The sequence below is a fragment of the Bactrocera tryoni genome, chromosome 5, assembly GCF_016617805.1.
Source record: "Bactrocera tryoni isolate S06 chromosome 5, CSIRO_BtryS06_freeze2, whole genome shotgun sequence".
Classification (NCBI taxonomy): domain Eukaryota; kingdom Metazoa; phylum Arthropoda; class Insecta; order Diptera; family Tephritidae; genus Bactrocera; species Bactrocera tryoni.
In genome coordinates this window covers 28,240,861-28,268,269 of record NC_052503.1, presented here as the reverse complement: position 1 = coordinate 28,268,269, position 27,409 = coordinate 28,240,861, and the positions used below count along the sequence as shown (strand labels likewise).

Here is a 27,409-nt window from a genome sequence, read left to right as displayed (position 1 = left end):
TTGAGCAAAACATCACGCGTGTCGTTCGCCAGTTACCAATCGAAATTCTCGAACGAGTCATCGAAAATTGGACTCAACGGATGGACCACCTGCAACGTAGCCGCGGCCAGACTTTGAAAGAGATAATCTTCAAAAAATGAATGCCGAAGAAAGTTCTTTCGAATGACAATAAACATTCCCCATTAAATTTCTTTGAAAAAGTAGGGAACCTCGAAAAGGATCCCCTTCTTATTCTACGATATGGTCTTCAAGCCATCATCTTTCGAATATGTTAACGAAGCCACACGATGGAGCCTTGTATTAGGATCCGATTATATTTATTAACCCCTGAACATAAGTGAATACACCACAGCCAAAATTATATTATATTTAAACCTTAAGACCTGTTCACAATACAATCAGTCGCTCAACGTTCGTACATTTGACGGAGTACAGCGATGAAACTGTAAGCCTTGCTCAGTACGTTCGTAAAACTGGGCAATGACAAGTCAACAAATCCACCGCCAGTGAAATTAAACGGTTGTTGGGCGTTAAGCAGGAAAATTGCGAGTGACTTTCGAAAGCGTTGATCAAAGTGATACCAAGACGAGCCGTAACCATGAGCAGCGAGAGTTTTATTCTACAAAGAACAAATAAAAGAGCAATAATAATCATAAATATAGTAAATATTCGGAATTGGGACTTCAAAATTATGCAGTATCCACCTGCTCATTAACCTCATTGCCGAACCAACAATAGCCGAAGAGCTGTGTAAAAATGCAAAAGCAATAAAAATATATTATCATCTCGCTGTTTGAGTTACTGGAGTTCATAGTCGCCTGAAAGCCCGTCACCGCCGATATAACCAAAGAAGTAAAGAATTGCAGCAATATGGACAGGCGAAAGATATGTTCAACGTCATCACGCACGCTGAAGACAAAAGAGGGTAAAAGAAGAAGGAAAGAAAATTGTTGGTATGCAATATGACAATGCGTAAGAACCAGCTGAGAGGGAGTTAAGATGTAATGTGACGTCAGAAAATAGCTATTATAAATTGAAAATATTTCATTCTACGAGTACTCACGACTTTAGTATGCAATGATGATCCACAATGTCAGCCATTCGTGCATTGGGATCACGTATACGCTTCATATCTCTTCTCACGTGGCATTCATCCAAAATAAGATCATCAAAAGTGGATTTGATGATATTCAAATGGCATCGTAGTAAATTCATCATGCTTATATTTAAGTAATCAACCGTGACAATTTGAACGGCGAACATGAAGTCAGTGACGCCTATATAGACCACCTGCAAAAAGAACGGCAACCAAGCGGGCATTGCAACACGATATGGAAATATTTGACCAGCCATATCGGGATCTGAAAAAAATATCGAAGAACGTTACAGTAGATTTATATATACCTGAAAATATAAACAGTGTTGCCAACCGATTTCAAAACACAATATACTTTAAAATATCATCTCACGGTACATATATCAATGAGTCAAACTGTTTCAGAAGGAATATCAACAAACAAAATAGCTTTCAAAAGAATAAGTTCGAAGTAGTATACCGGTAGGTGGAGGGTTTATTGCTGCCTGTTGAGGTGAAGCATGGATAGCTGAGAGTTCCTACGTCAACAATATCAAAAACGCAATTGTGTATGTGTTACTCTGGTTCTACGTATCAACTTGGTGTGGTTTGTGGATCGGTGGAATCATCGATGGAATCATCGGTCCATATTTCATCAAAAACTTTGCCGGTGAGAACGTAACCGTATTTTATAGCGCCATGATAACCGACTATTTAATGCATGAAATTGAAGCTCGTGATTTCGATGACATTTGGTTTCAACAAGACGGCGCCACTTCCCACAAATCGCATCAATCGATGGATTTATTGAGAGAACACTTCGATGAGCAAATAATTACACGTTTTGGGCCGGTCGATTGGCCACCTGATCTTATGATATCACACCGTTTTCCTGTGGGAATATGTAATGTCTAAAGTCTATGCGGACAATCCCGCTTCGATTCAGGCCTTCGAGCCAAATATCACGCATGTCAGTCGCTAGTTACCAGTCGAAATGCTCGAACGAGTCACGGAAAATTGAACTCAGCAGATGGACCATCTGAAAAGTAGGCGCGCCCAACATTTAAAGGAGATAACCTTCAAAAAATAAATAAAATATTTTTTATTTTAAAAGGTAGGAAGTATTGAGCCTCGATCATGCCCTTCAGTTTAAATGCGCGCAAAAACGTATACATCTCAAAGGAGAATATTTTGAAACGCAATGGAACGACTTTCTATGATTAATATTAGTTTTTGTTCTTCAATCCCGGAATATAGAAGGCTACCCGTGTATATAAATTTTTCCGCATATTTTATAAATCCAACAAGAAAAACTGTGTTGGCAAAACTGCTTAAATACATAATTTGCAATTAAGGAATTATTTTCTTACTTATAAAAACTGAAGCCATCGCCACAAATCCGGTGAAACCCACTACAGTGGCATAAATGACGAGAAAGAGCTTGTTTTCCATCTCAGCGCGGGCAAATATCTTGTGCTAACGTAAAGAGATTATATGAAAAATATTTAAATATATTTATAAACAGTATTATTCCAAGTATTTTAGTTGGAATACGTTAACACGTGCTGGAGCACGAAAGCAAGGTATCGCCAGCCTATGGCTATAACTCCCTACTGGACTCTTCGGACCTTGAGGCTTTCAGCACTTATTCAATTTGCGAAATTCAAAACTGAATCAAGCGCTGAATATCAAAACACATGAACAGATAAGTCTAGCCTTGCACTCTTACCTGCGCATCCGTTTTAATGTACGACTTCGTAGCGCGCTTCAGCTTCAAAATGGCTCCCTGCAGAGTTCTTAAGTGAAACAACACGTTATAAATCTGCAAAAAATCTCGACTTCATATTAATAAAAGAAAATATAAGTGTGTATAAGGCAGGAACCTTCAAAGCACCGGCAAAATGTGACATTGTCAGACAGAAGTTTTGCGTGAACGCGTAGAAATCCGGCCAACAGATGTACAAATCATAGAATTCAAAAAGAATGTAGAAGAAATTTGTGAAAGTCAAAAAACTACCGTAGGTCAGCAATAATCCATTCACAAGCCGTGTTCGCTGTAGCGGCACAAACCATGGCGATAACGGTACACCCGACATTTGTGACAACCAAATATTAAATTCAATAGAACCGATTTGCCCTTTGTCTGCTTCTGAGGGGAATACACGAAAGTACACTTGTTTAAATTTGTGTAGGAATCCAGCCATTTTCCTTTACGCTTTCGAAACACACACTCTAATGGTTGCGCGCCTTAAAGTATGCTTACATTTATAGCAATTATTTTGTTGTCGCTTACGTTGGACGCTAATTATTAGGTACCAACTTAAGGCGTTAAAGCGTTAAAGAGTCAAAAGTTTTTGCTAGCGTTAACTTAATTAATTAATAACAGGTGTCGCTCAAAACGTCTCGATTGCCCCGTTAATGAATTAATTACTTTAAACGGAGCCTTTTTGACGTAGTCTTCTTACGCAGGTGCCTATGCGTCATATTGTACAGTTTGGCCTCTGTGAACAAACTGTTTTATTTCTTCAACAATTGTGAACTTTGGCATATAGTTTCCCTACATCTACTGAAGTTTTCACACAATACCTCGGGGGTCTGTATACGTAGCGACTCTTATCAATTCATATATGTATATTACGAAAATACCCCCATTATATTTTCAAAAATTTTTTGTTCTCTTAAAACTCTCCTAATCACAACAAACCGGCATTCTAAGCTGTCAATGTGAGATCCCTGTTAGGATCGATCTCTTAACCTAACTCTCTCCTCAAGCATAGCAACAGTTTTTGTTCTACACATGAAACTAGAATTATGAGGATGAACACAGGGAAAATATTACCTTCCAATTTGAGACGGTCGGTACTAAATATCCTTAGCTTCTTCTTCTACTATGTTGGCGTAGACTCCGCTTACGTGATTATAGCCGAGTTTACAGCAGCACGCCAGTCGTTCTTCTTTTTCCCTTTTTGGAACCAATTAGAGATTTGATGTGTAGCCAGGTCCTTCTCCTCTTAGCCTTTCCAACCGAGTGGAGGTCTTCCTCTCCTCTCTATAAAAATCTCTTGGGAATGACCAGAAACGATTCTTTTATATATGGCTTAAGCAGCTCACGACTTCCAATCTTAAACCAAGTATCCTCTGTGTAGCTAAAAAACATCCCTTAGAAGGCGAGCTAAAGTGAGAAGACGCAATTGGCAATGTTTTCGCAGATCGAAGTGTTCATGAACGATATGTCCAGAACGTTCCTAGATATATTTAATGCCAATTTCCCGCAACGAACAGAACCCAGATAACGCTCATCAATCTATATTTCGATATCAAGCAGTTTTTTTCCACAAATAAGAACTCCGTCTCAAACAAGTAAGGCTCTGCTAGAAATCTATCGAATCAATACATTCACATTAACGAGTTATTACTGTATGTTTTCAGGTATTTGCTATGCTACGTGCTATGTCAATTATGTTTATAAATAAATTAATTACACGATCCAATTTGCTATCAATGTCATTTATTGTCTGGCCTCTGGTCATTTAAAATATCGGTAGAAGCATTCCTGAGAACAAAAATTTGTAAGTTTTCTATTTATATAGTTTTCGCGAGGAGCTCAGTATTTCATTAATAAAACACTTCGCAAATTAATAAGTAATTGAAGTTTTGTAGAAACATAGGGTTGTACACAATCCTGTAAGATTTTAACAAAATTCGAGAGCCTTGAGTTATGGTTTTTACGGCTTTATGGGTTTTTAAATAGAGCCGCCAGGGAAGGACGCCAAATTTTTCCCGCTCTTTTTAACATTTCTCTTCAGTAAGATGTGCCATTTCATCACAGAAAGATATTCGATCTAACAACGAGTCCAAGTTATTAAAATTTACTACCGAAATTCGGAGTCAGTGACCTAAACTTTAAGAACCAAATCAGTCTCTCACAAGTCGTTCTCAAGAGTTGGGCATCCGTGTGCCGCTGTTGTGGCACATTTTGCGAAAAGATCTTGGCCTGCATCCTTACAAGATCAAAATGGCACAAGAGCTGAAGCCGCTTGACCACCAGAATCGTCGTATGTTCTTGAATTAGGCTAAGCAACAACTTGAAAATGATTCGGATTTTCATTGAAAAATCATCTTCAGCGATCAGGCTCATTTATAGCTGAATGGCTTCATCAATAAGTAATTGGCCAGGCAGCAACACGTACTCTATTAGTCACCATTGCATCTCGAAAAAATATGGTTTGGTGCGGTCTATGGGTCGGCGGAGTCCCTGGGCCTTACTTATTTAGTGATGATCAAGACCGCCACGTTACTGTGAGTGGGAATCGCTACCACTCAATGAGAATCGAATATTTTTGGCCCGAATTGGATGATGTGGGCTTGAACAAAATGTGGTTCCAACAGCACGGCTCCTCAAGCCGCAAAGCGAATGTCACAATCGATTTATTGAAAACCAAGTTTGGTGAAAGTGTTATCTCACGAAATGGCCCAGTCAATTGGCCGACTCGGTCGTGCGATTTGACGCCGTTAGACTATTTCCGGTGGGACTACGTTGATTCTATGGTCTAGGCCAACGACGATTGATGAACTTCGTACGAATATCGAACGTGAAATTGCAGCAGTTTCGGCCGATTTATGCTTGAAAACTATCGAAAATTGAGTACAGCGTCTGAACTTCTGCAAGCTTGGCCGTGTTGGCCATGTAAAAGAAATCGAGTTCCATATATACATAGTATAATGGCATCGAATGTACTTTCACAGGAATAAAGAAATTCATTGATATCCCAAACCATTTTTGTTTGTGGCTTGCGTGGCATTCTTCCCATTTTTTTTTACAAAAGTTTCAAAATATAACGAATTTTTTCATTATTTTCACTCATTTTTGAACAGCCGTAACTTTTTTATTTATGAAACTTAAAATCTCACCTTTCCAACACTATATGCTATGATGCAATGTGAGTGGTAGCACTGGAGATATACGACTGCAACGACATCTATTGACAAAATACGAAAAGACTTTTTCGACTACCTATATATGTACAAATAAGAAGGAGCAGCTTTTGAACACTTTAACTAGATTAATGTTCGATTACAACATAATTTAAATGTCTAATGAAATGAAATTCCAGTCAGTTTTATTTAACATAAAAATTGCTTAACTGCCTTGAAAAGTGTTCTAGTGTGTATTTCTAGTTCCCAAATAATTATTTCTTAAACCTCTCTACTTCTTTATTTCGAAAATTACGTTTAACGCCAAATTTATCAAACATTTCAAGCTAGTGCTGATAGTGAGACTTTTTAATTACAATTTCGCACGAAAACGGATTCATAGAATTATTTTTTTATGGGTTGGTGTGACTATCAGTGACATTTGTGCCGAAGGTCGTATCAATATAATCATTAGTGTTTAGTATACGGTTGCCTTTCAACATAAAATTCTGTTGAATTTTGTATCCGGAATCAAATTTCTGGTGCCGAAACGTTCAGAATGTTGGAAAAGGCCCTCGGTGATAATTGTTTGTCGCGCGCATGTGTTTTTGATTTGTACAAATTATTCAAAGAAGGTCGAGAACGAGTTGACAACAAATCACGTCAACATCAACTGATGATCAGCATGTCAACAAAATAAAGGAATTGGTGCTTGAGAATAGACGAATAACAGTCAGACATCTTACTGGCATCATGGGAAAATTAGAAGGATCAGTGAAAACCATTTTGAAAGATCATTTGGGAGAAGTGAAAGAGCGATTAGATCTAAAATTACTAAATTTTTTCGAAAAACAGCGTCGTGTTAATGTCGGTGAAACAATGCTTTCCGAATACTAGGATGTCATGAAACGTATTATTATTGATGAGTCTTGGATCTATGCTTACGACCCGGAATCAGACGATGCGGCCGAAGGTGAGCCGAAGCCAAGAAAAACATGTCAAAGCAGGTCAAAATTCAAGGTTATGTTAACAGTTTCTTCGATTATCGAGGTGTGGTGAACTTCAAATTACTTCCAACTGGCCAAACTGTCAACAACAACTATTTGAGTGTTATGCGTCGTTTAAGAAAAGCTATTCGTAACAAGTAAGGAAGTGCTAAGTTCGGGTGTCACCGAACATTTTATACTCTCGCATGATAAAGTGATAATCGAGATTTCATTATCCGACATTAACATATTTTTCAAATAACGTATTTGTGTAAAGTTTTCTTTCGCTATCATCATTGGTCCCTAATTTATATATTATACAGAGAAGGCATCAGATGGAATTCAAAATAGCGTTATATTGGAAGAAGGCGTGGTTGTGAACCGATTTCACCTATATTTCGTACACGTCATCAGGGTGTTAAGAAAATATTATATACCGAATTTCATTGAAATCGGTCTAGTAGTTCCTGAGATATGGTTTTTGGTCCATAAGTGGGCGACGCCACGCCCATTTTCAATTTTTAAAAAAAGCCTGGGTGCCGTTTCCCTCTGCTATTTCTTCCGTAAAATTTAGTGTTTCTGACGTTTTTGTTAGTCGGTTAACGCACTTTTAGTGATTTTCAACCAACCTTTGTATGGGAGGTGGGCGTGGTTATTAAACGATTTCTTCCATTTTTAAACTGTATATGGAAATGTCTGAAGGAAACGACTCTATAGAGTTTGGTTGACATAGCTAAAGTAGTTCCCGAAATATGAACAAAAAACTTAGTAGGGGGCGGGGCCACGCCCACTTTAAAAAAGAAATTTCGTCCAAATATGCCCCTCCCTAATGCGATCCTTTGTGCCAAATTTCACTTTAATATCTTTATTTATGGCTTAGTTATGACACTTTATAGGTTTTCGGTTTCCGCCATTTTGTGGGCGTGGCAGTAGGCCGATTTTGCCCATCTTCGAACTTAACCTTCTTATGGAGCCAAGAAATATGTGTACCAAGTTTCATCATGATATCTCTATTTTTACTCAAGTTACAGCTTGCACGGACAGACGGACGGACGGACAGACAGACATCCGGATTTCAACTCTAATCGTCACCCGTCAGTGATCACACTTTGGTATATATAACCCTATATCTGACTCTTTTAGTTTTAGGACTTACAAACGGTTGTTTGTGAACAAAACTATAATACTCTCCTTAGCAACTTTGTTGCGAGAGTATAAAAAGAGGCCGGAATTATGGGCGACAACTCATGGTTTTTGCACAATACTGCATTGATTTTTCGTGAGTTTGTCACCAAACTTTCAACCAATATCGTGCCACAACCACTGCATTTGTCTGATTTAGCTCTGTGTGACTTCTGGCTATTCAGCAAACAACGGCTCCGGGAAACCCTTTTGAGTCATTTGAAGATATTAAACGTGAATTGCTAGGCGCACTGAAATCTATTTCGGAAACTGGCTTTAACAACTGTTTCGAGGATTGGAAGAAACGTTGGCACTAATGTATTGGGGCCAAGGTGAATTACTTCGAGGGGATGACATAGATTTTGAAGAATAAATTAAGAATTTTAAAATTATGAACAAAATCTTACTATTTATTGCTCATAGTAGTAGATACCGCCCAAATTGATAGAGAAGTGAAAATATTTCCGAGCCTTTCCTTTAAGATTATTTGTTAATGAAGTAAATATCTTGAGAAAGGCCTTCTTTTCTTGGTCAAACATTCCGTGTGGTTCAAGATCTGCAATCAGTTTAAATTTGATGCCGTCGCCATATTGGTTGCGTTGCTGGGCTCAGCTATTTATCATTTTTAAATTACTGAAGTCTTATTTTTGACTTCAATTGTATTTTAGAAGAAGTCATGAGTAAATTCTATGGACTTTACGTAGTACTTATCACGTATCCAATACGGTAACATACCCAACCATATTAGATTCTGTTACGTACATATTTGCTATATTTGATTCCAAGAAATTTGCATTTGATAAGATTTTATATCTTCCGTATTTCTAACTTTTCAACCAAGCAGCATCGTCAGGAAAACGATGAGGAAGTTCAGAAGCAATTCGAAACTCAATTCAATCAATTTTGTCTTACCGTATTGATATTTAAACGTAATGAAACATCTCTTTCTTCTTCTTAGAATATGGACGTAAAATCTTTTTACTCAGTTGATGGAAACTCAGATAGAAACGCAGATTTTTGGAAGGAAAAGGCATATGTCAGATAAGAATCATGTGAACTCCTTCTTTTCTTTTGTAGACATGAGAAATATTGAACTGATTTAGAGTATCGTGATTCAACTAGCTCTTATGATAATTATCGCGGTCGTCCCCACTTTTCTGGAACCTTCTTAAACCTAAATTTTCCCTCCTTTGTTATTTACCTTTTTTATTTTGTTTAATTGAACTTGAATTGATCGTAATCACATCGTAAGATCCGTAAGTCATAAAGAATGTGGTCTGCTTAACACATTTTGATAAAGTTTTATATGAAAGCTTTTTGTGAAAGTTTTTCGCGAAAGCTCTTTGCGAAAGCTTTCCATGAAAGTTATAAATTTCAGCGTGAATACACTTGCCGCAAGAGCGCTATAACTGTATAAGATTTACTCAAAATACCAGTGAAACTGGGCAGCGACAGAGACATGAAACCGCCAGCCGTAAAAACAAACGGTGTTTGCGAATTGCACATAAATATTAAGAGTGATTTCTTGAAGCGCTGATCAAACGCATACCAATTCGAGCTGTAACCGCTGGCGGCCAAAGTTTTGCTCTGCAAAAAATTAAAAAAAAAATTTAAAAAAAAATTAACAAAATTATTGCACACGTACCTGCTCGGACACCTCATTGCCGAACCAACAATACACAAATAACTCACAAAAAATGCAGCCGCAATAACAGTAAATGAGTGCAGCGCCATTTGAGTTCTCCACTTTGACAATCGCCTGAAAGCCCGTCATGGCGAATATAATGAGTGAGGTGAAGAACTGTAAGAGCACTGGCAGGCGAAAAATATCCTCCACATCATTGCGCAGACTTTGAGATTGGAAATACAAAAATAAAATTTTTAAATTTTTTTAATTTAAATATTTTAAAATTTAAATTTAAATAAAAATGTATAAATCCAGTGACTTACTCGTGGAGCAGGCAATGGTGCTCAACTATGGTTTGTAAGCGCTTGTTGACCTCTTCTTGTTCCTTCGCATTAACACAATCCAACTTGAGCTCCTCGAAAGCCAAATTCAGTATTTTCAATTGAAAACGTATCTGATTGATCATGGTCACATTGAGATAGTCGATGGCGACAATCTGCAGCGCAAATACCAAAACACTCATGCCCATGTAGGCTAGTTGCATGCCGAAAGGCATCCACTCCGGCAATTTCACGCGATAGGGGAATATTTGACCCGCAACGCCGTTGGGATCTATATTTGTAAAATTAAATAAAAATATCGATAACATTTCATGAATCGGTATTATTTTTGGGACCAGCACTTACTGTAGAACAGATACATGAGGCCTAGCACGCCTGTGAAACCCACCAGTGAGGCATAAATGGTTAACGGTATTTTATTCTCAAATTCACCACGATAAAAAGCGACTAACTGTAAAGTAATTTTATTAAGTAAATTCAACTTCTTAAATATCATCTTAAATCATTCCATTAACCTGACTTTTTGAAACCACATAAGTTTTGGCTGAGTACTCAATTCTTCTCACCACAAAGGCTACTTCGTCCAGCCGATAAATAATATTGATAACCTTAAAATTAAAGAAATTCGCATTCATAATAAGTTTATATATTGAATTTCCTCGAGTTTTACCTTGAACACTCCGGCGATATGTGTCAGGGACAAGCAAATATTCTGCGTCAAACTGTCCAAATTGGGCCAACACGAAATCATATCGTAAATTTCAAAAAACGTGTAAAAGAATGTCACCACCAGCGTCATCAGCACTCCATATATGCCGAGCGCAATCCTCAAGCGCGGCGACTCTGCCTTTAGGCCCACCACAGGCACCCCAAACAACTGTGCCAACCACACATTGTACTGTATTGAACCGATTTTGCCTTTGGATGCATCGGATGGAAATATACGCGAGGATAATTCTTCCAGCTTATCCATTACTAAGCGCTCTCAATATTTTGGCAGATTTGCAAAAGTTTTTCAAGACTGAATGCTTGCACAAATTTATATAGTGACAGGATTAGAGGGTATTTTGTAACACATTATTTATTTAGATAACTATTATACGTATGTATGTGAGTACATATTAACGAAAATATATACCCTTTTGAAAAATTAACATATCCCAGTCAATGAATACTTTGAGAATTTATTGAATTACCTTCGGACCGGACGACATTCCGTATATAGAATACCAGAAGTATTTCGAAAATTAGGGAAATTTATTTTCAAAGCTCTCAAGCCAAATTCTGTCTTTACGTTTACGTTTTCGAAATCTTTTCGAACATAACAAAATCCACTTACTGACATGATATGCAGACGCCTAGCCGGTAGATCCAGGTATCATCAAGTGGCTGTAGAGGGTTTTAGCAAAGTGGGCCTTAGGGGAATACACACAACTGGCCCTTTTTCCAAGAGTGCGTTACGAAGAAGGTAAACTTAACAAAGAAGTTTAAAGTTAATCTCGGCAGTAAGGCGGAGTGTGGTGACTCCACGCTCGACGTATTACTGATGGGCAGCACTATCCAGTGGTATACTGATGGCTCGAAAACACCGAAAGGCATTGGAGCAGGCATTGCAGGACCGCATACCAAACTATCCATACCGATGGGTTGTTTTCCGAGCATCTTTCAAGCAGAAGTCTTGTGCAAAAATCAATATCCAACACAACTACCGCAACCAACGTATCGTTATAGTCAGCGATAGTCAAGTGGCACTAAAAGCGATCTCAGCTGATGAAGTCAAATAGCTATTAGTGGAGGTGTGTATAAAGTAGAGTAAAGGAGTAGCCGGCAATGAGCTGGTCGACGAACTAACCCACTCTGGCGGCCTCCAGGATGATGGGACTAGAACCATGCATTGCCGTGGGATCCCACATCCGAAAAGTGTTGTTCCTTAGGGAGGAGAGAGTGGGTATAGAACGGTACTGACAGCAGATAACAGGAATGTGCCACGTCAAGTACTACTGAGAAGTTACAACATAGCAAGGTTTAGAGATATCATCAACCTCCCTCGAAACAAATTCCGCCTCCTTGTCGCGCTCTAAACTGGGCACTGTAGGCTCAAGAAAGTCTTATCCAGCATTGGCAATAGGCATAGTTTATTGTTCAAACTACCGGTTTTGCGACATAGAACAGGAAACTCCAGAACACCTGAATCTAGATTGCCCAGAAATTTTTAGAAGCAGGCTCAAGGCTTTTGGATCCATCTACGCTCATATAATCTCCATCGTGCCCAGCAAGCTTCTGGAATTATTCAGAGTGCTGGACCTTTGTGACCAAATGTGATAAAGGAGCGAGCACCATAGACCATAGGTCGCAGTACAAAACCTCAATTGTTTTCTATCTATCTACCGACTTTACGTCTGAACGCCCTGAAAGACCCATAATTTATGAAAAAAATATAAATATTCTGCATTTTCGACTTCAAAAGGCATTTTTAACCTCCCTTTTAGAAGTGAATTTTCATTTTTCATTAAAAAGTAGAAATCCGTTGGGATGAGTAAATTTCCACATGTCACTTATATAATATTTATCTGAATAATAACACATTGTATAATAGCTCACGATTATCTCATCAATTATTCCAGTTTACCAGACACATTTCCAATTAAATTGTATTGAATGCATTAATTTGCTCACGCGGCCCCAGGCAACTTAGCACCTAATGAAGAAATTAGGCAAACTATACAATATAAATAAATCATATAAAGTGTCGGCTAGTAGACGCGTAGTGTGAACCCAGGTGTGCAGTTTTGGGGTATTTTTAACATCAAAGGTTGAAATGTGTGGATTTTTTGACGACTCAATTTATTTCTCGTTTAAAATTTATATTGCCAAGTGCTGCTGAGTAGTCAGTATTGGCTTTCTGAATTAATTAATTGTATATAGATATAGTATTAACTCAAATTTCAATATTTTTTAAATATTGCAATTTCAAATTGAGGTTATTATTAAGCATCATCACCCTTTTCAAGGTTGGAGGATATTATGATCTTATTAAAGCAACTTGTATGGTACCGTTTATTTCATGTTTGTATATAAAGGGTGATCCATTTCGAGTTCCCCCTACTTAAAAAAAAAACACAAAAACTTCAAAAATATTTTTTAATTAATTTGTAATAAATAACTTCGTTAATAACTTATACAACTCATACATATTTACTTAAAATTTACTGTTTACATTTTTTCTAAAATATTTTTCATAATAACTAAGAACTCCTGCGTAGTGTTATTTTGTCGTTCAATAGCATTAACAAGTTTTTCTGTTAATTCTTTTCCAACCTCTGCCACTGCCTTCAGCAATTCATTTTGCTCTTTTGCCATTTTTAGTATTTCACCCTTATAATTCCTCTTTCTAGTTGCTGATGTTGAGGAACTATCCAGTGACAATGATTGCGAGCTGGAAGATGCCACTGCTTGCGAACCCAGCGGTTCAGATTCCGATACTGCGGGTGGCATTTCTAATGGTGATACTGTAGGTGTAGTTGACTGAAACGGCAGAAATGTTGATGACGATATGTCCTAAGGAAATAATTTTAATAAAAACAAGATGAAGAAATAGACGCGTAAAATTAATGCTTACCACGAAATCAAACAATTCTTTTGTTTCTGCATTATTGGCTGCCATCAGTCCGATTATTTGATGAACTGCATCAAAAAGTTTCCACTCCGACGACCCCGAGGGTCCAACCTTTTTCTTTTCTTCTCTGCAATTTCAAAAAAGTTAATAATGTTAAAAGGATTATGGGGATGCATAGCATACCTATATCTTTGTGTTAAGTTTCGTATTTTGACATGCACTTCCTTCGGTGTAAATTTATGCTCCATTTGCACAGATATATCTGTATAAATATGCAAATTGCGCTTAGCATGTCGCAAATCTCCGGCTCGTTCACGCCACAAATAAATTAGCTCATTTTCGTCGCTGGTCGTCCAAACTGTGCGTTTTCTACTTTCTGCCATCTAAATATATTACAATTTGTTTTTGGAAATATACTTGCACATAATTTAACTAGAAATATCAAAACTGCTTACCTCTGATGCTTTTCAAAAATATTTAATGTTTACGATTTATTTCTTCTTTCTATCAATCACCATTCACAATAGCAAAAATCGGCAATTTTTGGGCAGTGTTGCCTACTCAAATTTGGTAAATTCAGCTAAATGCGCGAACTTTAATTCAAATTAACCGTGCGATTCTGTACTGTGATACAGTCTCAAGTCTCTAAATTTAAGATTTTAAGTTAGAGACAATTTTTGAGACTTGAGACGATTTTGCTATTCTGTAAGTGACAGTCACAAAATCCATTATATTTTATTATTCAGAGATGTCGATAACACATATTAAATTTTCTATAATATTGTCAAAAAACATAATTATCAATAAAAATAAAAATCTATGTTGACTTTGTTTCCTAATATTTACGAAATTTATGTAAAATTGATTTATTTTTAACCATTTCATGTTTGAATTGCTTACAAAGTATAAAAAAACGGCAATCGGTTAATACCTATGATATTCAGTATATTCAAATTGGCAGACAAGAGTTCTTTTTAGTTTTGAGACCTGCTAACTATTGGGTCTCAAATTTGACGCAATATTTTGAGACTAACGCTAGAGACTGTTTAGTGAATAGTAACTAGTCTCAAATTGAGACTTTACTTCAAAATGACTCAATTAGAGACTAGTGACTGGTTACAAAATCCCGCTATAACATTAGTTTGACCAAACTTTTGAACGTGCTCTGCGAATTATATTGTGAATGGTAACTTCAAGGAAGGAAAAATGTCAAAACTGTTTTTTTGAATCAAAACAAATAAACAAAGAAGAAGAAAACAGCTGTGCTATACATATTATCAGTGTGAATATAAAACCGTTTTTGCTTCTGAAAAAATATTTATTAATTTATTGCAAAAGAAAAATCAAATAAAATACAATCATGGATCCAGCACTATTGAGAGAACGCGAGGCATTCAAAAAAAGGGCCATGGCCACTCCCACGTAAGTTAATCACACAATCAGCATTTCCAATATTGCCCAACTATATTTTCGCAAATAGTGTGGAGAAGAAGCCAAAAGCCGAGGCGCCACCACCCAGCCAGCCCAAAGATGATGCCAAGAAAAAGATGCGTCCACCCAGTGCGCCTAAACTGGATTCAAACACGTAAGTTCCTCAATAAATATAAAAATTTCCATATAAACATGGAATTATTTTCAGATACAAAACTATGTCTGGAAGTTCACAATATCGGTTTGGTGTATTAGCAAAGATTGTCAAACATATGCGTACTCGACATCAGGATGGCGATGACCATCCGTTGAACATAGACGAAATATTGGACGAAACCAATCAATTAGATATTGGGCAATCCGTTAAAAATGTATGCACTTGCCTAGAAAAACAACGGTTAATAATATTACTTATTATCAATTTGATTTTAGTGGTTAGCCTCCGAGGCACTCATAAATAACCCCAAAATTGAAGCTACACCTGATGGTCTACGTTTTAGTTTCAAACCAGTATACAAAATTAAAGATGGCAAAAGTCTTTTGAGGCTACTTAAACAACATGACTTGAAAGGCTTGGGCGGTATACTGTTAGACGATGTGCAGGAGTCATTACCGCACTGTGAAAAAGTATTAAAAAATCGCGCTTCGGAGATAATATTTATAGTACGACCAATTGATAAAAAGAAAATACTATTCTACAATGATCGCACAGCTAATTTTGTGGTAGGTGTCAAAAAAATAATATGCTTTTGTTGTAAATAATATGCTGTGTTTCAATTGTCGCAGGTGGATGAAGAATTCCAAAAGCTGTGGCGTTCAGCGACCGTAGATGCCATGGATGACGCGAAAATTGATGAGTATCTGGAAAAACAAGGTGATTTTACTTAAAAGCAGTGCTTTGTAAACATTTTTAATATGTATGTGTTATTTTTTCGCACAGGTATACGTTCAATGCAAGATCATGGACCTAAGAAACCGGTGCCAAAACGTAAGAAGGCTGCAAGCAAGAAACGGCAATTTAAGAAACCAAGAGATAATGAACATTTGGCTGATGTCTTGGAAACTTACGAAGACAATACATTAACACAAAAAGGCGTTAATCCCACGTGAAACAAGAATTTCGCATTTAATGTGTGTGTGTAATATTGTGAATTTATTGGAATATACTTTAATATGCCAGTTCAAAATATTTGTTCTTTTTACTTTAATATTGTTGGTGTTCTACATGTTATGCTAATTAGTATTAATAAGGCCGTTATAGGGCAACTTTATAAAACAAAACCGGTTGTGCTTATAAGCTTCAACTCATTAAAAACGTTACAAAAATATATAGGGCACCAACTGAATTAGTTCCCCTTTCTACTTATCCATAGGCACTTTCTAAAAAAATAGTTAATCCACTTTCAAGCTGCTTTGTATTTTTAATCGCTGTTTTCCTAATATTTTGTTTTTCACAAACCTTTTTTTTTTATTATTATTTGACTAATGCCAATTGGCGGTCGTGCGTGGTTCAAGACGATTTTTTAACATTTACATACACACATATGCAGAGATATAGTGGCTTTTGCTGTTTAAATCAATCGGTAATAAATATTATGTCAAGAAATCATAATTCTTAAAACCGATAAGCGCCTGCGCTACACAGCCTTAACAGCAGAAGCAAAACAAAAATATTAAAAATCGAATATCCCCGAGTGTGTTTGTACCGCAGCGGCAATTAGCCAAAAACCAGCCAAACAAGCTGCTGTGTATTGTTATCGCTTTAGTTGTGTTTCCACTTCAGCCACATTGCATTGTTCAAGTGTGGGTGAATTTAGTTTTCTTTGTTGTGTTGTTCACTCGTTTTTTGTTTTGTCTGATGTTAAAAGTGCCACAAGCAATTGCCATATTTAAATTGGCTCACACATTTGCAGTCATTTCACGCGTAAACGTCGCCGAGACCTGGTCGAAAACTTTGTAACTGTGCATTCATTAACCAAGCCAACAAATCGAATATGAAGGTGTTGGCACCGCTATTGGTGGTACTTGCCTTGAGTGTGCAACGCTCCTGTTCGGCGGGCGATGAGTAAGTATTCTCGTATTTGCCGCAACAATAAAGGATATTTGTTGGCTTCTGCGTGCTTACTGTAGCGTATCAATACAATTTATTAATTAATTTCAGTCTTATATACGGTTACGAGTGTCAGCAGAGTAGATGTGTGAAAGTTGAGCTAGATGCGCAGAACTTCCAGAAGGCCATAAGTCTGCCAGTGTGTCGGCTGTTCTGTAGCGATGGTGTGCCCGGCACCATTTGGCCACGTCCAAGTGGACTTGTTAATTTCGACAATTACATGTTAACAGTTGATCCAGAAAACATACAATTTATTTTGCCCACCTTAAGCAAGCAAGCACATCTTTGGGCTGCCAGCAAGGAGCGTTTCATGCAAATGCTTTACGCAGGCGTGCCGAATAAGAATGTATTAAGGAAAGGTGGTCGTCCATTAATTGTGACAGTGGAATTGCAATCAACTCTGGATGATGTTGTGCCTAAGCTAACTTTAGACACAGACGAAAGTTATACGCTACAAATTAGCTCAAGCAATAATAGTGCGGCCACGGCTACAATTACAGCAAGCAATTACTTCGGCGCTCGTCACGGCCTGGAGACGTTATCGCAAGTACTTATTTACGACGATATTAGACGTGAGTTACAGATATTGGCTCGTGCTGATATTGATGATAAACCAGCGTTCAAGTGGCGCGGTTTGCTTTTAGATACATCGCGTAATTTCTTCAGCGTGAAGTCAATAAAACGTACGCTAGGTAAGTGTTTTTACCAATGATAAACCCTGAACAGGGTATGTTAAGTTTGAAGCGATGTTTGTAAACCCCAGAAGAAACCTTCGGAGACCAAAAATATGTACATATATAAGTAATTAGCGTGACGAGCTGAGTCGATTTAGCCTCTCCGTGTGTATATGCCGGAACTTGTGTACCTCAGTTTCTAAGGTATCGATATGAAAATTTGCGCACGTTCTTCCCCATTTGTGGGAACCACCGATAACGGACCAGTATAGCATATAGCTGACATACGAACTGAACGATCGGAATCAATTTCATGTAGGGAAATTTTGTTTTCTTTTTGAAGGTTATAAAGCTTCGGTACAACCAAGTTGACATTTTATTTCTGTTTCAATTAAATCCCTCTATTGTAGATGCAATGGCCTTGGTGAAATTGAACACATTCCACTGGCACATCACTGATTCGCACAGCTTTCCACTGGAAGTTAAATCACAACCTGAACTATATAAATTAGGCGCCTATTCACCACGTAAGGTTTATAGTCATGAAGATATTGCAGATATTGTGGAATATGGACGTGTGCGTGGCATACGTGTGATGCCGGAATTCGATGCACCGGCGCATGTCGGTGAGGGCTGGCAACATAAGGATATGATTGCTTGTTTCAATGCGCAGCCATGGAAAAATTATTGCGTGGAGCCACCGTGTGGTCAATTCGATCCCACCGTTGAAGATTTATATCCCATTTTAGAGGATATATATCGTGAAATGTTCGAACTCTTCGATCCGGATGTATTTCATATGGGTGGTGATGAAGTATCTGTTGATTGTTGGAATAGTAGCAAGCGCATTCAAGACTGGATGCTTCAGAAGGGTTGGGACTTAAAAGAATCCGATTTTATACGTCTCTGGGGACATTTTCAGACAGAGGCGCTAAACCGCGTCGATACAATTGCACACTCGCAACAACCCTCCATCACACTGTGGACTAGTCGTCTCACTGATGTACCGTACATCGATGATTACTTGGATAAAGAACGCTACAACATACAAATATGGACTACGGGAGGTGACAGCAAAATTAAAGACATTCTAAAACGTGGTTATCGCATTATAATATCAAATTATGATGCGCTCTATTTCGATTGTGGCGGTCCTGGTTGGGTGCAGGGTGGCAACAATTGGTGTTCACCATATATCGGCTGGCAGAAGGTGTATGACAACGATTTGGACAACATTGCTGGCGATTACAAGTCTCAAGTTTTGGGAGCAGAGGCAGCTATTTGGTCGGAGCAAATTGACGAGCACACTTTGGATTCACGTTTCTGGCCACGAGCAAGTGCTTTGGCGGAGCGTTTGTGGTCGAATCCGAAACAGTCTTGGCGTTCGGCAGAAGCGCGTATGCTCTATCATCGACAACGTTTGTCAGAATTGGATATTGGTGCGGAATCAATGCAACCGGAGTGGTGCTTACAGAACGAAAACCAATGTCCCATAGATGCTTACGATCAAAAATTTTGAATCTGAAAGTAGTACTCATCTTGCTTGTGTTCGCAATAATACTGATTTTAGGTCTGTTTGATGTAGAATATCCAACAGCAAATCGGAATGTTTTCGGAGAAATGTCAACTTTTCGCATGCAGAGAAAAGTATCTAAAAGGTTCAAAGAACAGAAAGTCTAGCTGATTATTTGGGTTATATTACACGGCACATTCTAAGAAACGTAATTTATACACTAGACGGTTTTAGATATTATATAGCAAACATACCTATTATCTTACTTGTAACTGTAATACATATTTTTGAAATGTATATGCGAGAGTTGTTAATAAAAATGACGGTTTTTGAATAGAACATCTACCATAAACTGGCATAATTTAACGAAGTGAAATCCTTTGATCGAAAATATATGATTGAGGGATTATTTCCAATTTTAGAACAAATACTTTTATGAATGCACTTGCTTTATGTAGTTGATATTGGTGAAAATTTAATATTTTTACAGGATTAGAGATACTTAGGTTTTTGGTCTCACCGCTCTTAATATTAAAAAAATTATCATTTTAAGTACAAAAAATATTTTGATTACCTTAAATGGAACTAAAGCTTTATTTCTGCATACATACATACATAGAATCACGTGGAATATACATATATAAACAGACGTAGCTTTTGAGATACAAATTCGTTAGTCTAGTTCAGAAATGTTTAGTAAGCAAAAATGTAAGTGTGTAAACTATGCCTTTAACTTAAATATGAATATCATGACCCACTTATATATTTAGTGATTAGCCTGAATATGCTCTCCTACATTTACTCGTTCCAGTCTTCCTCATTTCGGCCGAATTTGTATACCAGACTGCCAATAAGGATAAATACATTCTGCATTAGAAGAGCTACGCCTGGCCAATTGTCCTTTTTTTCTATTAATTAAAGAATAAAAATATCAATAATTCGTGATATAGCAAAGTTCGTTGACATGTTTGTCTGCCGAAAAGATCTTCCACATAATTTTTAGAACTAAGTATATTTTCAAATAACTTAAAACTTACTGTTATTGATAAAGTCATCAATCATAACCCAGATAGCTGCTATTATCGATGCAAATCCCATAACGAAACCAATAAGCAGATAAATTTTTGCAATACGTGCTCCGGACTCGGATGTGTTTTCTTCCGAAATCTTTTAAATCGTAAACAAAACAACTTATGTAAAAGTCTGTTAAGAGCGATTACGTATTTTATATACTTACATGCGAGTTCTTTACAGTGTTTACCATAAAGAAGCTGATTGTACCGAAAACTCCTATGAAAACATGTCCGGTGGTTATTTGTTTTTGGCTGTCCACTGACATAGCATCGATCAGAACCCACCAGCCAGCAAAAAACTAAAAAAATATAAATAAATTAATTACACATATATATTTATGCATACATTTGCATATATGTGATTGCTTTTGTAAACAAAGCAAATGTATGGAGTTAGCTATAATCAGAGTTCACATACCAGAAACCCAGAAATTAAGGCTGAATTTTTATTACGAGCTGTTTCTGAGGTAAACAATTCGCGTATATTTTCTAATATAGCCATTTTCGGTAAACTAAATGTTTTATTTCTTATTGAATTCGCGAAAAATAAACTTTACTGTGAAAAATATGTTGACTAATTGCAAAGAAGTTATGAGACTGCTGTCAAAGCAGTCAGAGATGCATTTTTAAGTACTACATTTGGTTCTACTTAAGTATTATTGCGTTGGCCTTTTCATAAGTTCGATCCTGGATCTTATCATTAGCTTTAGTTATTCGTTTGTATAAAAGAATAAAAATAAAGGTTTTTAAAATCAGAAGAAAAAATTGCTCAGCAACTTAAACATATCGATAATAAGCTATCAGTCATTGCAATGTTCCGATAAATTTCCAACAATTCCTTTAAACAGCCGACAGAGAACGTATAATATATAAATGTACGTTCTCTGCAGCCGACGTTAAACAAAATAATAACACGTGCAGTAACATCTACTGTTTTTCTTAAATTTTTAAATCTATTAATTTTAAATAATGTCTTCTTCTGAAAGTGATGAATCCGAGAGAGAGATGCAAACAGATGATGATGAGCAGGAGGAACCAGATTTAGATGCCAGCGATACCGAATCTGATGAAGGTGATGAAGATGAAGAGATGGAACATGAATCCCCCAAGAAACTATCACTTGAGCAAAAGGTTGCAGAAGATATCACAAAAAAATATGCTGAACGTCAGGGCAAACAATTGTATATAAGATTCCCACATAAACTGCCCGAAGATGATGATGAGTTCCAGGAAGCCGCCAAAGCATTATCTCCATTAATATTGAAAGCGCATAAACCACGACAAAAACATGCACGTTTTTGCTTGGTTGATTTCGGTTCACGTGAAGATCGCGATACCGCCTTAAAAGCTATAAAAGCAGCAGCAAAAAAGGGCGGCACAAAAGTAGTTGTATCAATACCACGTACCGAGAGCGATGAATTTGTGCAAGAATTGGTGAAACGTAAAGTGAATACGTTGGAAAAGAAAAAGGCTAAAGCGCGTTTGAGACGTGCCAGCAAGTTAGCATTGCGTTCGAAGAATTTCACATCCTCCATTGTTATAACGAACCTACCACAAAGCGCCTCAGCGGGAGAAGTACGTAGATTATTTCCCAATGCTGTGGATGTACATATAAAACCACGCAAAGGGAAGTTAATTGCCTCCAGTATAGCGACGATCACGTTACCCTCAACAATGGAGGCGCGTGCTGCTATGAAGAAGAAACAATCATTAGGTGGAACAGAGCTTATTATACGTTTCGATACACAAAAAGCGAAAAAGAGCGGTGGAAAAGCGAAGAAAAATAACATTAAGAAGTCTTCAGCAAGTTCTGAGTCTAAAACGGATGAAATTAAAGTATATGATTAAATAAAATTTTACTTGTAATAACGATATGTGATGGTTTTATTCAACGTTAATTAATATGAAGCTTGTAAATTTTCTTAGCTGCTGCAGGAATATAAATTATTTACCAATGGTTGTATCGGTGTGTACTTATATGTCTTTTTACTTCCACGAATATAGCAGAAATGATTCAGCCATGTATTTGCCGAGAACTAGTCCTTCGGTTTTTGATATATCGATCATTTGCACACGTACTTTTCTTTCCAAGGAAGCGATATCGGCTCAAGGTGGCTTATGGCTGCCATATAATCTGAACATCAAGCTCAAGTTCTTGTATGGAAAATTTTTCTATTTGACGAAATCTCCGAGAAATTTTTCACATCGGCCTACTATAGCATACAGCTATCACAAACTGTCCAATCAATTCTTTTTTCTGTGAAGGGTTTTTTTCGCTTCAGTGCAAACCAAGTTAATATTTATTTTGCTCTTAAATTTCAGAAGTTAATATTCAGTTATGCCTCATTCATTGAATATAAAAGCAAATTTTATATTTTATTTGAAGATTTATTGAAATCATAGCGTAAACCAAATACTAATAAAAGAAAATACTAACATACGGTAAATAGTAGTTGAATTACATCTTTTAAGCAAGAAGTTGTAAAATAATTACATGCATTAATTACAATTTTTTTTGTATTTACATATATGTATGTATGTACTTGCAAATATTAGTTTGTTTGTTTAACATTTATATGTTCCGATATTATTTAGAATAAAATGCAATTAAGAGATTACATATGTATTTCCGAAAGAACGTCTATTTTCTAAATATGTATATATTTTTCTTTTTTTAATTTTAATTAAATAAATCTTCTTTTCACAATTTACGTAAGTCATAATTATTATTTTTGTATTTCTTATCATTATAAACAATTCACCGCCAATACGATATTTGATGTCAATTAAAAAATCCTTCAATCGCGTTAAACATACATACATTTGTATGTATTTACCGATGTTTGCAAAAACTTTCTGCTGTCACGCACGGTCACAATCAAAGCGCGAGCACACTTATCAGCAAGTGCAGTGTTTACATGGCTAATATGTGTATATGTTTATTAAATGTATGTGTATACATGCATTAAAATTTTTTACGAATATGCTGCTAGAATAATAATTTTATATACCGCATTCTTAGAACCGACGAGTGAACGAGTGAAAAATTTGTACAAGTCTTCGCTTCCCGATAGCGCCCTATTTGTGTTCTATAGAACGCCATACTTATCAAACAGTCTCAAATACATAATAATTATTTATTTAAAAAGAAATAGACCTTTATATATACTATATATATGTATAGTTATGTATATATCATTTCAAATAATGCACCGCAAATGTGTGTTGTTTAAATTAATATTTGTCAGTTAATATGAGCAAATAAGCATTAGTTTAGCGCAGCACTATTTTAATATACAAATTACAACGTTTTGTTTTTAACGGTAAAAGGGTGAGAATATTTTTTCATTTGTTGTATTACATTATCGCTTTACAACATAAGTCGTTTTGTTATTCATACATATATGTAGTGCAGAAAAAGGTTATCAATTATTGTTTGTTGTTGCATTAATAGAAATGTAATATGAAGGGATAGAAGTCGCGATTTATTGCGTATTCGTAGCTTACTTTAGTTTTATCTTTCCACTTTTGTTTACAACTTTTTTTTTTATAATATTCAATAATTATGTTTGCAGCAGCCGTTGTCTGACGGATGGTGAGGATGTTGGTGGTGCGCCAGATGATTCCGTCGATGTCTGCTGCGTTGGTGGTGGTGAGCGCAACGGGAACGAGGGCTGTACAAAGCGTACTCGTTCCACATCTATGGACGAGTTCGGTGGCGCTGTATTAGCTGCTGCATTAAATGCTGATGTGAAAGCGGTGGCGGCTCAAAGGGTATGATAATTGCGTTCATTACGTGCCTTGTAGAATTTGTAAGCGACCAAACTGATCGCTAAAATACCCAAAGTTAAAACAATGCCACCGATGAAGGATGGAAAGTCAAAGTGATTGCATGGTGGGCGGGGAGTTGGCGGAGCAGGTGTTGTAGTTGTTGTTGTTGTAGTAGTGCTGTTGTCAGGTGCCAGTGTGGTTGTTGTAGTGGTGCTGTTGTCAGGAGCAAGGGTGCTTGTTGAAGTGGTGGGAGGTGTAGTAGGTGTGGTAGGTGGTGGAGTTGTTGGTGTTGTAGGTGGTGGAGTTGGTGCAACAGTTGTAGTATTAATAGCAGGAGGGGTAGTGGTTGGTAATGGTGTAACAGTTGTGTTCGTTTCAGGGTCGGGTTTTATTGAAGTTGTTATATTTGGAACTGGGGTTGGTGTTGTAGGAACGACTGTTGGTTTTGTTTCATTTGAAGCAACTGTTGTGATTGTCTCCGGGGTGCTTGTTACTTCTGCGCTATTCTTAGTCGTAATTGGAGTTGTTTCGTTGGCTTTATTGATAGGTAGCGTAACATTGCTGGATTCTGTAATATAAGTTCGAATATTTTTAAAAATAAGAATTCGCATAAGTGACTAATACTAAAACTCAACAAACTAAATATATTATTTATGTATTATTACAGCATATACTCAAATCGTGCTAAACTACAATTTTCGATTCCGAATATTTGTATGCCTTATCTGAAGTGAGTCATCAAAAGTTCGACTGAAGTCTGTGTGTAAACTAAACATTGATATATTTTCATAGCAAGCCAATTTTATTGCAAAACAAAAACTTTTTTTTGTGTATTTTTTATTTGTTACTTAACTTGCCCTTTGTTCACGGTAGTTACATGAATTTATTAATTGCTTTATCAAACTCATTACGTTAATTGAAACTCAAGACATGAACATACATATGTATGTAGGTAAGAACATGCAGTACATCATATAAATTAATTTGACATACCTTGACAGTAAACCGATGAAAATACTCCTGCCAGAAGGCAACACAAAAGCAAACCTCTCACCGATGATTTCATATTTAATCTGCTCCTCTTAACTTCCGTCTAGCTTAGCGTATGCAGTTTTTGCTTGTTACAGTAATTTCCAAAGTGCAGTGAAAAAATATATATCGCACTTACGTTGTGGGAGTCCCTACGTCAACTATGCAATAGTTCTCGTATTACTCGAATCTTCCAATTACCAAGAAAAATGTTCTATAGCGATACAAAAAAAAGAGAAATAATTAAATGCGCAAATATGTAGAAAGACGAGCGGGGGCATCCAAGCAACAGAACTACATATGTGCTGTGAATCTCTCCACCCTTGTGTATAAGTGGTTATTATCGCCCTTTATTCTACTTATAACATTTTGTTGAGTGCGACAACAGCAAAATGTATATATCACTTCACAAATTATTTAATTAAGCAATTTATTTACCAATCACTTTAATCCTAAAATCGCCAGTATTTTCTATAAGAAATATCACCAAATTTATTGCATATTTTTCTCAAGACTGACTGGCTGGCTGATGACTGCAACTGGAACTCAGAGATGCATTAGAAAAGAGTCATATGGGTTGCCGTTAACTACGTTTTTAATATAATTATTATATATATTTTTTTAATTATAAACATAAATTATTAATAAAATCATAGCTAATAATTGTTATTGCATACTTTTTAATTTCTTGTAATAGTTTTTAGTTTTTAGATCATTTTTTATTTAAATTCTTAAAGAATTGATTAACGCGTAAACTCCGATAAAAAACTCTACATCATCGTAAATCATTCTCTCCATAATCTGTTTGCTTCCACCTAGAGAAGTGTTTTTCCCCCTACAGAGAATTATTATATAATAGTAATAAATATATATATATATATATATATATGTATACATATAGCTGATATAACAATATAATATATGTGCTACGATAAGAGCATATGGTCAATATATATACATATATATAAAATTATACGCTCTTTGCTTCGGGAAGCGTTTTTCCCATACAAAGAGATATTATAGAACATCAATATATATGTACATACATATTTCTGCTATAATATAAATATAGAATATATGTACGTATACTATACGTACATACTAAGATAAGTGCATCTGGTCAAGGAGCCGATTGTTACTGGGTTTATTGTTCTTTCTCTTTTCACAATGAGCAAATTGGGCAACTTCTTGATACACATACTCCAACAGTGAGCAGCAAGTCTGAAAAATCTACCACTTGAAGTGTCCTTTTTATTTGCGCGGAGTGATTTTCAAAGCTACTACATACCTGGTTCTACATCGTTCTATTATGGCATCCGAACCCATTATAAAACGTAGGACTACCGACCCAAACAAAGTTAGATTGTCGAAAAAAATTATTTTACCAGCTAAAATCCGAACAATTGTGGTTTGAATATGATACAGACCTCATGCTTTCTATATGTACACATTTCTCGGAGGTACGGAACTTTCAAACTAAGTTCGAAGGCAAGGAGGTGTGTTATTTTTAGTAATGTCTACCGGAATTGGTGGAGAAGGGGTTTGAATCTTTTATCTTAAATGAACGTATAATAAGATCAAGAAGGCTCTGTCTTGAAGTCGTTTGGAACAAATTTGACGAAGTTACGAGTAAATTCATTCCCATCTTATGAGTGTTTTAAATCAGAAATTGAAACTTTGAACTCACGTTTTCAAAATCGAGAGTGATTGCTAAATTTTCGTATTTTTTAATATTTCGCCATGGAAATTAACAAGATTCTTCAAATATCATATTATAATGTAAATATACCTTAACTGTTTCATAAAAAAACACATAAACGTGCTAACCCTACTTCCTCCTTAATCCTCACATTTTTGCTTGTCATTAGTGGTTGTTGTTGTATCGGTTATCCAGGTATTTGTTATCATAATCATCTAACGAGAGGCGCAGGAAACGTGCTGTTTCAACCGGTTTGGAGCAAAGGGAAAAGTGTGTGAGGCGAGTTGGTTCCTTAGGTTTAGTTTTCACTAGCTATTGCTTTCCAAGCTCTTCAATCACAGAAATAAGACAACTGTTGCAATTTTACG

General features: G+C 36.5%; 8 protein-coding genes across 10 annotated transcripts; 3 read left to right on the top strand and 5 right to left on the bottom strand.

Annotated features, from left to right (window-relative positions):
• Window positions 1-342: 342 nt before the first annotated feature.
• LOC120777913 (odorant receptor 85b-like) lies at window positions 343-3,294 on the bottom strand. Its single transcript, XM_040109496.1, has 6 exons — window positions 2,959-3,294; window positions 2,805-2,897; window positions 2,446-2,551; window positions 1,064-1,361; window positions 705-909; window positions 343-619 (listed from the first exon to the last, which is right to left on the bottom strand). Exons 1-6 carry the CDS (start codon window positions 3,277-3,279, stop codon window positions 407-409), a joined length of 1,236 nt encoding a protein of 411 aa, XP_039965430.1. The 5' UTR covers window positions 3,280-3,294; the 3' UTR covers window positions 343-406.
• Window positions 3,295-8,851: 5,557 nt separating this feature from the next.
• LOC120778747 (odorant receptor 94a-like) lies at window positions 8,852-11,115 on the bottom strand. The gene is made up of 6 exons (XM_040110718.1): window positions 10,796-11,115; window positions 10,641-10,733; window positions 10,471-10,576; window positions 10,108-10,396; window positions 9,803-10,007; window positions 8,852-9,744 (listed from the first exon to the last, which is right to left on the bottom strand). The coding sequence occupies exons 1-6, from the start codon at window positions 11,096-11,098 to the stop codon at window positions 9,532-9,534; spliced, it is 1,209 nt and encodes a 402-aa protein (XP_039966652.1). The 5' UTR covers window positions 11,099-11,115; the 3' UTR covers window positions 8,852-9,531.
• Window positions 11,116-13,252: 2,137 nt separating this feature from the next.
• On the bottom strand, window positions 13,253-14,237 carry LOC120778748. Its single transcript, XM_040110719.1, has 4 exons — window positions 14,197-14,237; window positions 13,925-14,124; window positions 13,745-13,868; window positions 13,253-13,683 (listed from the first exon to the last, which is right to left on the bottom strand). The coding sequence occupies exons 2-4, from the start codon at window positions 14,122-14,124 to the stop codon at window positions 13,339-13,341; spliced, it is 669 nt and encodes a 222-aa protein (XP_039966653.1). The 5' UTR covers window positions 14,197-14,237; the 3' UTR covers window positions 13,253-13,338.
• A 743-nt stretch (window positions 14,238-14,980) lies between these two features.
• On the top strand, window positions 14,981-16,361 carry LOC120778811 (general transcription factor IIE subunit 2). Its single transcript, XM_040110816.1, has 6 exons — window positions 14,981-15,163; window positions 15,222-15,326; window positions 15,381-15,543; window positions 15,605-15,895; window positions 15,959-16,046; window positions 16,113-16,361. Exons 1-6 carry the CDS (start codon window positions 15,102-15,104, stop codon window positions 16,280-16,282), a joined length of 879 nt encoding a protein of 292 aa, XP_039966750.1. The 5' UTR covers window positions 14,981-15,101; the 3' UTR covers window positions 16,283-16,361.
• Window positions 16,362-16,499: 138 nt separating this feature from the next.
• On the top strand, window positions 16,500-19,839 carry LOC120778810 (chitooligosaccharidolytic beta-N-acetylglucosaminidase). 3 transcript variants are annotated; one of them, XM_040110814.1, is made up of 4 exons: window positions 16,500-16,755; window positions 17,086-17,237; window positions 17,334-17,974; window positions 18,367-19,839. In XM_040110814.1, the coding sequence occupies exons 2-4, from the start codon at window positions 17,167-17,169 to the stop codon at window positions 19,473-19,475; spliced, it is 1,821 nt and encodes a 606-aa protein (XP_039966748.1). In that variant the 5' UTR covers window positions 16,500-16,755; window positions 17,086-17,166; the 3' UTR covers window positions 19,476-19,839. The 3 variants fall into 3 exon arrangements, with proteins under 3 accessions (XP_039966748.1, XP_039966749.1, XP_039966747.1); XM_040110815.1 differs by lacking the exon at window positions 16,500-16,755 and adding an exon at window positions 16,818-16,975; XM_040110813.1 differs by lacking the exon at window positions 16,500-16,755 and having other exon boundaries at window positions 16,818-17,237.
• A 194-nt stretch (window positions 19,840-20,033) lies between these two features.
• On the bottom strand, window positions 20,034-21,142 carry LOC120778814 (transmembrane protein 50A). Its single transcript, XM_040110820.1, has 4 exons — window positions 20,961-21,142; window positions 20,707-20,841; window positions 20,507-20,636; window positions 20,034-20,377 (listed from the first exon to the last, which is right to left on the bottom strand). The coding sequence occupies exons 1-4, from the start codon at window positions 21,042-21,044 to the stop codon at window positions 20,268-20,270; spliced, it is 459 nt and encodes a 152-aa protein (XP_039966754.1). The 5' UTR covers window positions 21,045-21,142; the 3' UTR covers window positions 20,034-20,267.
• Window positions 21,143-21,313: 171 nt separating this feature from the next.
• On the top strand, window positions 21,314-22,416 carry LOC120778812 (nucleolin). The gene has a single exon (XM_040110818.1). The coding sequence runs from the start codon at window positions 21,512-21,514 to the stop codon at window positions 22,388-22,390; it is 879 nt and encodes a 292-aa protein (XP_039966752.1). The 5' UTR covers window positions 21,314-21,511; the 3' UTR covers window positions 22,391-22,416.
• Window positions 22,417-23,763: 1,347 nt separating this feature from the next.
• Window positions 23,764-25,892, bottom strand: LOC120778813 (integumentary mucin C.1). Its single transcript, XM_040110819.1, has 3 exons — window positions 25,781-25,892; window positions 25,307-25,556; window positions 23,764-24,881 (listed from the first exon to the last, which is right to left on the bottom strand). Exons 2-3 carry the CDS (start codon window positions 25,377-25,379, stop codon window positions 24,310-24,312), a joined length of 645 nt encoding a protein of 214 aa, XP_039966753.1. The 5' UTR covers window positions 25,380-25,556; window positions 25,781-25,892; the 3' UTR covers window positions 23,764-24,309.
• Between the last annotated feature and the right edge of the window lie 1,517 nt (window positions 25,893-27,409).